General features: G+C 39.4%; 1 protein-coding gene across 1 annotated transcript; it reads right to left on the bottom strand.

The window, feature by feature from the left end:
- Nucleotides 1-2,149: 2,149 nt before the first annotated feature.
- On the bottom strand, nucleotides 2,150-12,047 carry LOC146159127 (uncharacterized). Its single transcript, XM_083384874.1, has 9 exons — nucleotides 11,582-12,047; nucleotides 9,711-9,935; nucleotides 8,335-8,430; nucleotides 7,740-7,856; nucleotides 7,577-7,660; nucleotides 5,973-6,331; nucleotides 5,239-5,355; nucleotides 3,947-4,106; nucleotides 2,150-2,880 (listed from the first exon to the last, which is right to left on the bottom strand). The coding sequence occupies exons 1-9, from the start codon at nucleotides 11,916-11,918 to the stop codon at nucleotides 2,699-2,701; spliced, it is 1,677 nt and encodes a 558-aa protein (XP_083241000.1). The 5' UTR covers nucleotides 11,919-12,047; the 3' UTR covers nucleotides 2,150-2,698.
- Between the last annotated feature and the right edge of the window lie 240 nt (nucleotides 12,048-12,287).

Here is a 12,287-nt window from a genome sequence, read left to right as displayed (position 1 = left end):
TAGAAATCGCTCTTCTGGTGTAAACGAAGTATAAACCGACGTTTCGGCAGCAGATGCGCGTTGGAGAGCAAATATACACTGGGTCTATGAATTTGCTCTTTAGAGTAACTCAATATTGCGGTGCTAAGCCGCAGCGTCGCTATCGCATTTGGAGAAAACGAATTCCCTAAAATAAAGCTTCACGTTGTTTTTCTTAAACGGACGAGTGCACCCACGGTCTTTGTCGACATTCCGCTTTATATTATTAGTTTGTGATGTTGCTTGATTTTGGAACAGGACTTGCATTAGTAAATCTTTGTAAATGGCCGTTTTGTCTAATTCTAAATGGGGGTTGGGGAGGAATCAGGTAGGCACTATATAAAGAAGTGAACGTTGACCTGATGAATCACGGTTGTGCGAAAGCTTGTCTAGAATTCCATACAATTTGTCTTTATATAATGCCACCTTATTAACCCTGCATCAGTGAAGTGTCTCTTGAAATTGAACGTTTCATGCGCTTACGTATAAGTTGGCATTATGTTCGGGCGCCAAATTAAAATCTCGAACGTAGTAAACACTTTCAGTTATTAGTTAACGCTTAATGTATATACAAGTTGGATATATTGAGCAACGCAGCAAACCCGAAGCGCTGGCATTTCAAAATAATTATTACGTGTGAAAATCTCAGAGTATATAAATATCAGGAAATCACAATTATACAGTATAGTTAAACGCCATATGATACGAGAAGTCGATATATTCTCTAAGGCAGTGGTTCTCAAACGTTTTTTGCCTGATAAACCCTTCGCAATTAGTTTGATTTGAGAAGATTTGAAGGCCGTGCGAAACTATTTTTCGATCTATAGCATTTTCGGAAACTCCACTACTTTTGAGTGCCTAATGCCAGTCGCCAATTTAGACGATCATTACTATGCAGCAGTGATTATTTAACTGTGCTCCGCGGCACACCAATGTGCTTCGAGGGATTCTCATCTGTGCCGCGAAAAATGTTTGGAAGTAAACTATTGAGGGACCCGAATTGTCATGACCCATTAGTTGACTGATAATATTCGAAGATTTATTTTTTTCCTGCACTAAGGTTTATTGCCAAGTTTCGATAACGTGAAGGGTCCCTCGAATATTTTGTACGTTTTATTAGTGTGCAGTCAGCTAAAAAAGTTTTTAAACCATTGCCATCAATATAGGCTTATATCTTTAAAACAAGCCAAAACATCAAACCTTAAGCGCTGCACTTTTTTATTAATTTTTAGTATGCCCAATGCTGCAAACACTACCTCAACTTGCCATACGCAGGTGCGATTCTAATCGGCGGTCGTTTAATGAAGAGTCGACATACTTTTCTATCCACAGGTAATCGCGTTCGTCGTGGAAGCTTGGCCCCGAAATACCATTTCGATTAAATTAAATTTTCACGGATCTCTCTCTATTCTGGAAGGCACTTCTCGCGATTTCGCGCCGGTGTTGATTTAATTAAGAGCATCGCTATAGAGCTCTATACGATCGGTCCCGGCGATAAAATGAGCTCGGTCCGCCTCATGAAAGTTTCATGCAAATCGTAGCCGCGGATACCTTGATATTGCATGGAGGCGCGCCTCGGCGAAAAACCTTAATCTGTTTTAGTGTTTCGTCGGCGAATTTAATCAAAATGGAGCGGCTTTAATTTTATTAAGTGCAATACTTTGGGCCTGCGGGATATGTAGGGCTGGGGGGATGGGGCCGGACGTAATCGCGGGGTGAATAATAAATGCGTCGCGATGCCGCGAGCCTTTTCGCCAAGAGGGCCGCGTAGGCTTTCGCCGAACAAAGGCAAATTTAGTCCTGGCTTCATAATAGTCGCGAAATTACGACCAATTTTCGCCGATCGATTAATAATGCAATATCGCGCTGACGCCGTTACCTTAGTGAAGCTTCTCATGTCGGAACTTTTTATCGTTCAAACGGCGCCAAGCGCGTTATCCTACTATTTTCGCTGATTGTGTTTTTGCTTTTTCATTCCACCAACAATCAGCTGCCTACTCAATTTTTCATTACGGAGGCGAATAGACTAGAGTTCCTATATAGCGTTCGGCTCCGTGTATTGACAGTAGAACAGAGAGGCAAAGTTTGCTACACTGACAAAAGCAGAAAAAGTACGAATATACGCAACAAAATGTCGATCAGAGAAACGCGATATGAACGGACACGAAAAAACTCGAGGCAAAATTGTGGAGAAGAGCAGCCAGAATAAAGCACAGTTTTGGGTAGCGGAGTTCGAAAGGCAAATTTGCCCAAGAAAGCAGGGTAAAGGGCGAACAGACCTCAACTCAACACCGCACACGAATCACAGCAGAGCGCTATAAATAAACAAAAACATCGAACAGACACAAACAGGTTATAACAAGGAAAGCTATTTGGCGTGTGATTTTAACAGCATAATTTCGAACTTTAATTTTAATTCAGTGAAGCATTAATTTAGCCACGCGACACAATTTAGCAAAAAACTAAATTACGTTCGACCCACATATACGATTAAAACATGCTACCGCACCTTCTTCAAGCCAATTCCGAAAGTCACTATATAAAGTAACGCGGAGGTCTTCCCCGAAATCGCAAAATTCACGGACGAAAAAATGTTGCAGCAAAAAACAAAAACCACGGCAGAATTTATTAGGAGGTATAAATTAAGAGCTCAAAAAACAAGAGCAGCGGGTGCACTGCGTCACTGTTTAACGTTGTGCTGGGACTCCTTGTGCCTTCTAAGGTCGACCTTGCGCTGAAAAGCACGTTCGCAGCAGTCGCAGGCGAAGGGCTTGTAACCTGTGTGCTTTCGCATGTGAGTGATCAGATTGGAGCTCTGGCTGAAGGCCTTGCCGCAGATGCGACACTTGTGGGGCTTCTCTCCTGCAATAAACCAAAACGTTAGTTTATTTCGCTAAGACCACGACGACTGCAAACTACGAATGTCATAAGATAATTGATATTACATTCCGATACCGATACCCGATACTTTCAGCAAAAGTTATCGCCATCTGATCCGATACCTAGTGACGTCATTACTATGGTCAAATAAGCAAACTTGCGGTTAGACTGGAAAGGGCAACGATAATAATGCTTTCAAGGTATTAGGTCGAAATTTACATTTGCGCTATATCTTCTCTTTTTAATATAATAATTTTTTAAATTATCATTTAAAAGTAGAAAACTCTACAATGGATCGCTAAAAAGGCTGTTATGCGCAAATTAATTTGTTGTCGGATCGGCCCCTATAGCACCCCAGTATCGAACGAGTTCCGATACTACCACTTAATATACGGCCACAGGGAATCGGTTCCGGTCCGACAAAAAAATGATTTGCACATAAAAGCTCTGTTTAAAAGTTTGTTTGTCGAATCACCTTAGACTTGTCATCCTTCTTAAACACTAAAGTCCAAGATATCACTTACACAATGGTTAACAGTCAATACAGTCTTATGCCAAATGACAGTTTAAGTTGCACCAACGACTCAAGTGAAGTCGTAACAAAACATTAAACGCTCTCTTAAGGTATAGTGTAAGTTATTGGTTAATAAACAGGAGTCCGTGAGAAAGCTAAGGGGTACGCGCAACGTACAATGCCAGACACATTATATTAGCTGGGCTTTTTTTTTGAGTTTTAAGATAGTAAATCAGTTAACGCTTGTGCACTGTAAAAAGGTCGTTCACTAACAGAAAGCCTTAAAAATGGATTACTGTGCTTTAATTAACTGACAAGGTAAAATGATCCCAATCAAGAGTGCTATGTGTTACAATTTGGTTTGCGTGTTACAATTTGGTTTACAGCAAAAAGTATATGTGTTACAATTTGGTTTACAGCAAAAGTACTTCTTTAAGTATAATTATCTCATTGATTGGCTTCTTCAGCTTCTTTGAAAAAGCGGCTAGACAAATAGCTACTTTTATGTAGTTAAACCTCAAACATGAAACTCACCTGTGTGGATGAAGGTGTGCTTTTTCATGTCGGATTTCTGGTGGAATCGCTTGCCGCAGTAAGGGCAGGGAAAGGGCCGCGTATCGCTGTGGATCAGAAGGTGAGTGGACAAGGTCGACGAGCGCTTGAAGGTTTTGCGGCAGATGTGGCATTCGAAGACCTGCGGGCAAACATTTTTGGTCTAATTATCTCCTAACGATCATTTTTAGTCTACTGCCTACTTGCTGGTTGACGATTTCGGTCCGTTTAATTTCGGGCCACCAGTTTTGGTTGGATGTTTGCTTAATGGCAGACATTAGAGTAAACAAGTTTTTCATTTATCTTGTAAGTCCCAGAGATTTGTCCTATTTCGCAGTATGGGAATACCTTCCTTTTGGAAAAAACGGGGTAAAGTTTTTAGTCTGTTTGGAAGCATTAAATTACCACACAGTTATAAATACACAGATTCAGTTTAACATTGCCACACCGTTAACATAACAACGTTCGTTTTTTTAACTAGAATCGATAAAAATGTTTACGGAAGTATTAAAGCGATATCATATATACTCGGTTTCAAACAAACGCGATTGGCAGCCGAAACCCACAATTCATTCCGGTGTTTGAGGAAACAGCAAGCATTGCTCATTCAAAGAAAAAACACCCTTTCAAATGATGCGCGTCATTTACCAAAGACGGCGAGGAAAAAAGGCGCAGTATTCTAAAATATTTTTCTGTGCCTAATCACACATATGTTTTGAACAATGATATTTTGATAAATAGCAAAATTTAGTCAAAAATAACAAAAGGTAATACTGACTCAGATATTGTAACAATCTTATTAAATACGCGATATTTTGCTAATAATATTTACTTAACGAATGCTTTTGGTATTTGAAAAACTATACTTCTGCCTACGCCGAGCCGCGCCCTACTGACTTGAATTTAGAAATGTTCACGTGATATCGGGAAATTAGTTAAACGTATACCATTTAAAAAAATAACGTTACTATTATTTCCCAAACTTATCCTATTTTCGCCCACTGAAATCAAAATTAATTTATATTTGTACACCGAGAGTTATTATAAAGCTATTGCACGTGAGTCAATATATCAAGGGCTTTCATACGAGCAAGCCAAGACAAAAGAACTTGCCTGCTATGGGTTTCGAACTAACGACCTTGAACATGCCTTAACAGTTGATTTATTACGTACGGAGCAATACAGCTTCAGGCAAAACAAGGCGAGAGAAGGCGTACTTTTCATTACCCTGTGGCAGACTTAATTTAAATTATTTTAGTAAGGTTAATTTTTACCTTCTCTTTGCCTTGGTAGACCTTGTTTGATTGACCGGAAACATCTTGGCCGTAATCCTTTTTGCATGCGCTGCAATCGTATTGAGTCTCGCCGTTGTGGCTTCGGCGTCCGTGAGCCTGTTGTGGAAAACAGTGGTTGCGAATATTGTCTTAAAATCGTTTGAGCGCTGCATTACACAAATTTTTACATTTTTGTATTTCAAATGTTGTAGAAATATGAAATATCGTAGTAGGGCACAGATTAAAGTCAGAGGCCTTACTACTGATTGATTTGTATCAACGTTTTAAGATTTAAGTGTCCCAAAACATATCCATTTAGCTTCATAGCTCCAACGACTGAATAGTAGTGAATAAATAAGTTGTGGCTCCTATAGGCTAAAAGGTAAACCTTTGCGCTACAACTCAGTATATAAATCACATTTAATACCAGAGCTGAATAAAAGGCTTTTATTTTGGAACTCGGAATGCAGGTCAATTTCCCGTTATCTTACACCACACCTATTACTCTAAAAATAGTTCAACTCAACCAAGATCAATTATTATTATTTACAGTATAAGAAAGTAAACCCATATTTATTATTATCAAATAATCTTGTTATTTGCTTTCCTCACAAGAAAATAGTGCGGTGTAACGTTGCATAAAATCACTTGGCTGATACTCCAAACAACCTGTAATACAGTCGCGTGGTATTGCGACAAAGTCATTGGGCCAAATCGACAGGGTGTCAGTTTACCTCGAGTCCGTGCAGAGAGGCGAAGTTCTTGTTGCAGTGATTGCAGGCATACGTCGCGTTCGCTTCGCCGCATCCGAGACCCAACGCCCCGCCGCCTGCGGACAGAAACGTCGGGCGGGAATCGTAAAATGGCGGCTGCCGGTGCTGGTGGTGGACGGCGAACGGCGGCGATCCGGCGAGCCTCGGCCCGCCGACGGAAAACGGCGGGCTTCGGAGCTCCGAAATCCCGCCGTTTTGCTTAAGGTGCGCCCTTATGTTTTCCAGGTAGCTTGGACGCCCGTCTCCGCTGGCAAAGACAGGAGCGGTCGAACCGGGCGATAGAGTGTTGAAAGCTCCGTACTTAAGCAACGAGGGTATACCTGCGATAAATTAAATGTATTATGTTAAATGTCACGTTTTTTTACCAAAGGACAGCCGATAAAATTCACGTCAAAAAAGGAGGCTAAGAATGTTAAAACCAGAAAAAATTTCTTGCGTTTATAATTTCTTCTGTCGTAATAAGACTATTTGTATATTAAGCATTATATATACCAACGTCTTTCTTTAACCAAAAATAAACCAAAGTTTTGTAAAGAGAACTTCATAATGAAAACTATGCGTGTTATTGTGATTGCCACTGATTCATAACGAAATTTTCCGCTAATATATTTGTTTCTATTTATTTTATCTTTAAATCTAAATAGATTGTTGATGTTATACAGCAATTGTGCCAAAAACAATGTTTTAGTGTTAAAGATGATTAATGCGTTCTTGGATACGCGTCGTTGTAAAGACAATGCGAAATAATTGGCAACATGATATTTCCGTTTCTCTGTATGCTAGGCTGCTATTAATTGGAGAGTTAATTTTGTATGAAAACAGTATAGCAAGCGAAACAGTTTGTTTGTTGTGAACAGTGCTTTTGCTTATGTTTGTACGCTGTACAGCAATAAAACAAAGCAAACATCTGGGTTTTTATAAATTGTTTTTTTATTTTTTTAAGGTTGCGTTCAAGTAATATACCTTATGATACGAGACATAAAAAGAAATAAATCAAATAAAATTATTTCTATTTGCCAAAAGTTTTGTTCATACTTGTGCTTTATAAAGTTTTGATGTAAAGACATGTGACATTCTATATGCAAAACATAAGTCTAAAAATCAGCTTTGGAAAGATTTTAAAGGTGGCGTTCACTGATATGGCGATGCCGAAAGAAAAATACTTTGCCACTTTTAATTTGGTTTTATAGCGCGCGAGGAAAAGACAACCTCATACTGAGAAGTTTATGTAGCTCTGCTGTTTTTACAATATACATTACAGACGTTTTACACGCCAGCTTTAACAGGATACGTATAATTCCGATGTATAATTTAACATATATGCAGGTGAATAACATTTTATTTTAAGGTAAGTAATACGTACTAACTTTAAAAGATCTCACGTTTTTTCCCATTTTTGGTAATTTATCACCTCTCCTAAGCCAAAATGCACTCGCGAGACAACAAAAAGTTAAACAAAAAAAATGTTTTTATCTGCCATGCTATATATGCCCAACGTTTAAGATCGTTAAATAGCGCCGCTTAAACGGCAAATATTACCAAAAAATTAAAAACTTCAATATTACCGGTGGCGTAGAGTGGTAGCGATCTTAGGATGCTGGACATGTGCGCTTGGAGCATCTGTTGAAAGGCGGCGCCGGACTGGTGATCTGTACAAGAGAGAAGGCATGCGAAATTGCAGGGTTTCGTTTCACTCACACACGCGTCTAATGATATATTGTCGCGTACCGTTTGTCGCCGAATGCTGCCGGTTGCTGTTGTTTTCTTCGACAATCTGAGAGCGCAGATGTTGCGACGCCCACTGGCTTTGATAGAGCTGCGGATAGCGCATGAATTGCGACTTGGCTACGGAGAAAATAACGGCAAATGTGTGAATGTTTGCCGCCCGTATACTCGCCTGATAATTGTGCACGCTTATATCGACGATGGCGTGGCGCTTTTGGCCAGGAAAACCGCGACTGTCTAAATTGTAGGCACCTGGCAAATCAATGTAATGGCTCTTTTGCGTTGAACGGCCGAGAAATGCGCCTGCTGGGTTATAAGCGTGTAAAACGCAGTGATATTGCCATAATATAGCCATTCTAACATTGTTTTTGCGTCCTTTTCAAAACGTTTACCCAAAAATTTTCATGAAGTTAGCAATGACCTCCATATTCGGATTTCTATTAATCAGAGCTAAATATTCACATTTTTGAAGAGATGTTCGTTAAGCAATTATACAGGCATTAAGCCAAGAATAAAAGACATATCTGCATAATGCGAGCCCTTTTATTGGTTGCGCAAATACACAGCAGTTTCGATTAAACAACCGAAGCAGACTTACCGATAATTTGCTGAAGAGCCAGATTACTCCAGTTTTGCTGAATGGGAGAGGGTGGACTTATGGCTGGCTGAACTATCGGGCGATCATCGTTTTTTACTGTAAATCAAGTTTTATTTTTAACTTAAAGGTTTCACAAATGCAGGTTAAATATTAAATGTTTTTTACCAAATCAGTACGGGCTGCGTAGATTCGATTTTTAAGGAAATCGACAAATGCCTTTACTTTAATAGTTTATAGTTTCTTATTTTTCTAAAAAATATAAAAAGATAGTACGGGAAATATCATATTTGTTTTAGGTAAAGTTGAGTTTGTTTTTAAGTTAAAATATCTAACCCTTGATACATTGCACGTATTTGTTATGTTATAAGCTTAATGATAAATTTCAAAGCCAAACAAATCGACATTATCTTGATAAAGACGTTTCGAAACGCACTTTTCCAGCACGTTGACCGATGACGAAGCGCTTATCGAAATATCTTGATAACATTTACACGACTTTTTCGGCTTTGCCAGTCATTATTTAGCTAAACGACCCTTTCCCAAAAAATGTATTTTCTATACATTATATTGCGATAGTGGTACATGGTTGTTGTGGGCGATGTGTTTTATTGAATAAAAAACTACCAATGTTTTCGGTTTTTACTCCAAATCCAAAGGTTTACAAAACTTTTTCACTCTCATAGATGCACGAAAACTATAGTAAAGCAAAAGGGTTTCGATTTTATAAATAGGACCACTAAATCATCACAATAGTTCAAATCTTGTCATGCGACCAAAGTTTAAGGTTCTCGAATAATGACGCAATGTAGACAAATGCCTAAATCTTTGCATGTCACTCTGTTAAGCGTCAAGTTGTATTGCAATGTTGATAAGCTTTCGTACAGCCGTGCTTCATCTGGTTAAAGTAGGAAGAAATGCAACTAAAATTAACCTATAGTAGAGGTACAAGCGAAGTAAATGACAATGATATGTAACCATTGGAGCGTATTTTACAACATATTTTAACGTTACATGGTAAAAATGAAAATAAGTTAAAATACTGTTTATTTCTCGCGCCATTTAAGCGGTCGGACAGCGCCGTACGCCGATCGTCAAATATAGCGTTAACATCTTCAAATCTCCGCCAGACACGTTCCCCTACTGTGGCGTTAAAATATGTTGTAAAATACGCTCCTGCAATCACATTATTACGTGCAGTATAATTGCTTTTATTCCAATTGTGACCTGGGGTAGCGCGGTTGTACATATACTTGTCAAAATTGCAATACGCATTGTCGTTCAGCAGTGTCACCAGTCCTTCAGATTTAGAATTAGAAAAAAACTGCTATCGTCAAAAACGAATATGTCATACAACTTCAGGGCTCAATGGGTCTTACCTGTTTCGAGTCCTTCGACGGGTGGACGCCAGAGCACCTTGTGGCTGGCGTGGCTGGTAGGCAAGCAAGCAATCGAAAGGTTGTCACTGTCGCCATTGCTGGCTTGACTTTCCTTGGCTTCGTCTTTCTTCTGCTGATAACTACGTCGTCGTCCACTGCTCGGCCTGGACGACGGCGTTGCAAGGGTTCGGTGGCATACCTGCTGCTTTATCGGAGGAGCGTGCTCTAAAAAAATACATACGCATAAATGAAGATGCCTAATACATACGCATGAATGAAGATGCCGAACACATATGCATAAATATGATTCCTAACATATACGCATAAATGAAGATCTCTAACAAATACACATAAATACAAATGGCTAACAAATACACATAAATACAAATGGCTAACAAACCCAAAAATCAAGATGCCTGATAATATTGGAACGAAGCCGATACCCGATGCCTTTTTGCGCCAAATGGGGTACCGGTATAAAAACAAAAAAAATATATTGACTTTCTTATATACGCACTTATGGAAGGTGAAAATCTGGTCGCTGTAAATCAAAATCCTCAAAATAGAACGTCATCTTTTTTTCTGCGAGCGTTCGATTTTTCTCGTTTGACTGATTGGCTTTTAATCGCTAGCAAAACACATTTGGATCCGTTTTCTTTCGAGTCGCGTCTTTTCGCTTTTGTTTGATAAATCGTGGCCGCTACCTGTTTGCGGATCAAAGCGAATATGACCGGGATCGACCAATATTTGAAGTTCCCCCCGAAATCTGTCGCCGCAATAAAAACGTTTAGCTTTGTTTTGCACAAACACGCCTGACATAAGATCAACGTAACAACCTGTGCAAATTAAACGAGCTGTTTGTATGTTTCCCTTGGCATCCGGTATTATTATCACGCTAAGATGTCGCCGCACAATTGAAACGCATCGATAAAAAGGATAACGTTCTATCAAAAAACGCAGCCAGATGAAAACAAGCAAATTAATTTACGAATCTATGGTGTGTTTATTTATGACACGCTCAAAAGAGGCTGTTCACAATCGAAATCTGCCCACGAGAATAATTACTTAATTTCCTTATGCATAATTAAGCGCGCTTTTTATGCTCGTACGCTCAAACTAAATGCACCCGAAAGCAAACATAAATATTTAATAAAGCAGAAAACTTTTCTGACGATTCAAAAACTTATTTTTTTTGTGGCTCCGCGCGACATCAATTCATTGAATTATGGCTTATATTGCAATATTGAAAGGAGTACATCATCTTCATTGATCTGAAATGATCATACGACGTTTGTGATTTGTATGCAGCGTACAGGGCGTGAATGAGCGTTAGGTTAAATAATGAGGTCCATTTTTCAGGGAATGTCGGTTGCCTGAGCGCCACAAGGAACGACGTATTAAATTGTATCAAAAAGACAAAATGGGAAAAGCTAGGCAGAACATACGACATAAAATATTAAGTAGCCAACGTCTAAAAAGGCCGGGACAACATTCGAATAGTTGGAATAATTTTAATGAACACATATACAAGCGATAAACTATGCAACATGGGTACATAATTAATGGCTGAGTAATTATTTCAGAACCAAAAAGATCCAGTAAATCGATATCATCTTGATAAAGACGTTTGAATACGATCCTCATCAGTTAAATTACAAGTATAGGCCTAAGTATCTTAACGTCGTTATCAAGATAATGTTGATATACTCGATCTTTTTGGTTTTGAGATTCATTAACAAGATACAGTACAGATCTGGCATATTGTCTCGAATCAAATAATTGTACAGTGATATTTGCATTTTCTAACTGGTGGGTACACTCTACAACAATCGTTTTGAAAACCGTTGGTGCAGCGAGAAACACATTCTTACCGTCTTGGTCGTGCATGAGCCGCGGTTTCTTAGCCGAGCAAAATTGCGGAGACAAGTCGGCGGCCGCGTCCGAGTCGCAGAACTCCGGCGATGAATTGTCGCAGGCGCCAGAGTCTGAACTGCTGGGGCTTCGGCGGGCTTTCGACCCTCCAAATCCCGCCGACGGACTCGGCGCCGTTTCGGGCACGGGCGAAGGTCGCAGGTTGACGGGCAGTGGTTCGAATCCCGAACGCGCGCAAATCTGGCCATAGTTCGAGCTGGAGGTCCGCTTGTTGGTCGTGGTCAGGCACAGAGGCTGGCTTTGCACGTCCGCCGCGGCCAGTTGCATGCTTAACATTTTTTCGTCTATACGTGTGTGTGTTTGTGTCTTGGTCTGTGCTCTTTGAAAGCAAGATTGATATTATTTGTTAACAAACAAAAAACAACATTGTTAGCAAAAAAACGCAGACAAATTATAACCGCACAAATCTAAATCGCTGACTTTGTTACCTAATTCTAAACTAAACTGTTGTCGCCTATATGTCTTATTTTATTTGTTGTATATTGTTTTCGCGCTTTATGAAAGAACGAAAAATTGGTTCGCTTATCATTAGGTTTTATGAAAAATATATTGCCGTCTTTAAGTTTTATGCTATATATGAGTTTCGATCAAACAAAACAACTTAAAAAAATATCGCTGTCTGTATACCTTGAATACAAAACAAAA

Source organism: Ascidiella aspersa, chromosome 3 (genome assembly GCF_963924565.1).
Source record: "Ascidiella aspersa chromosome 3, kaAscAspe10.2, whole genome shotgun sequence".
Lineage (NCBI taxonomy): Eukaryota > Metazoa > Chordata > Ascidiacea > Phlebobranchia > Ascidiidae > Ascidiella > Ascidiella aspersa.
The sequence above is the reverse complement of the archived record's forward strand: the minus strand, read 5'-3'. Positions and strand labels throughout refer to the sequence as shown.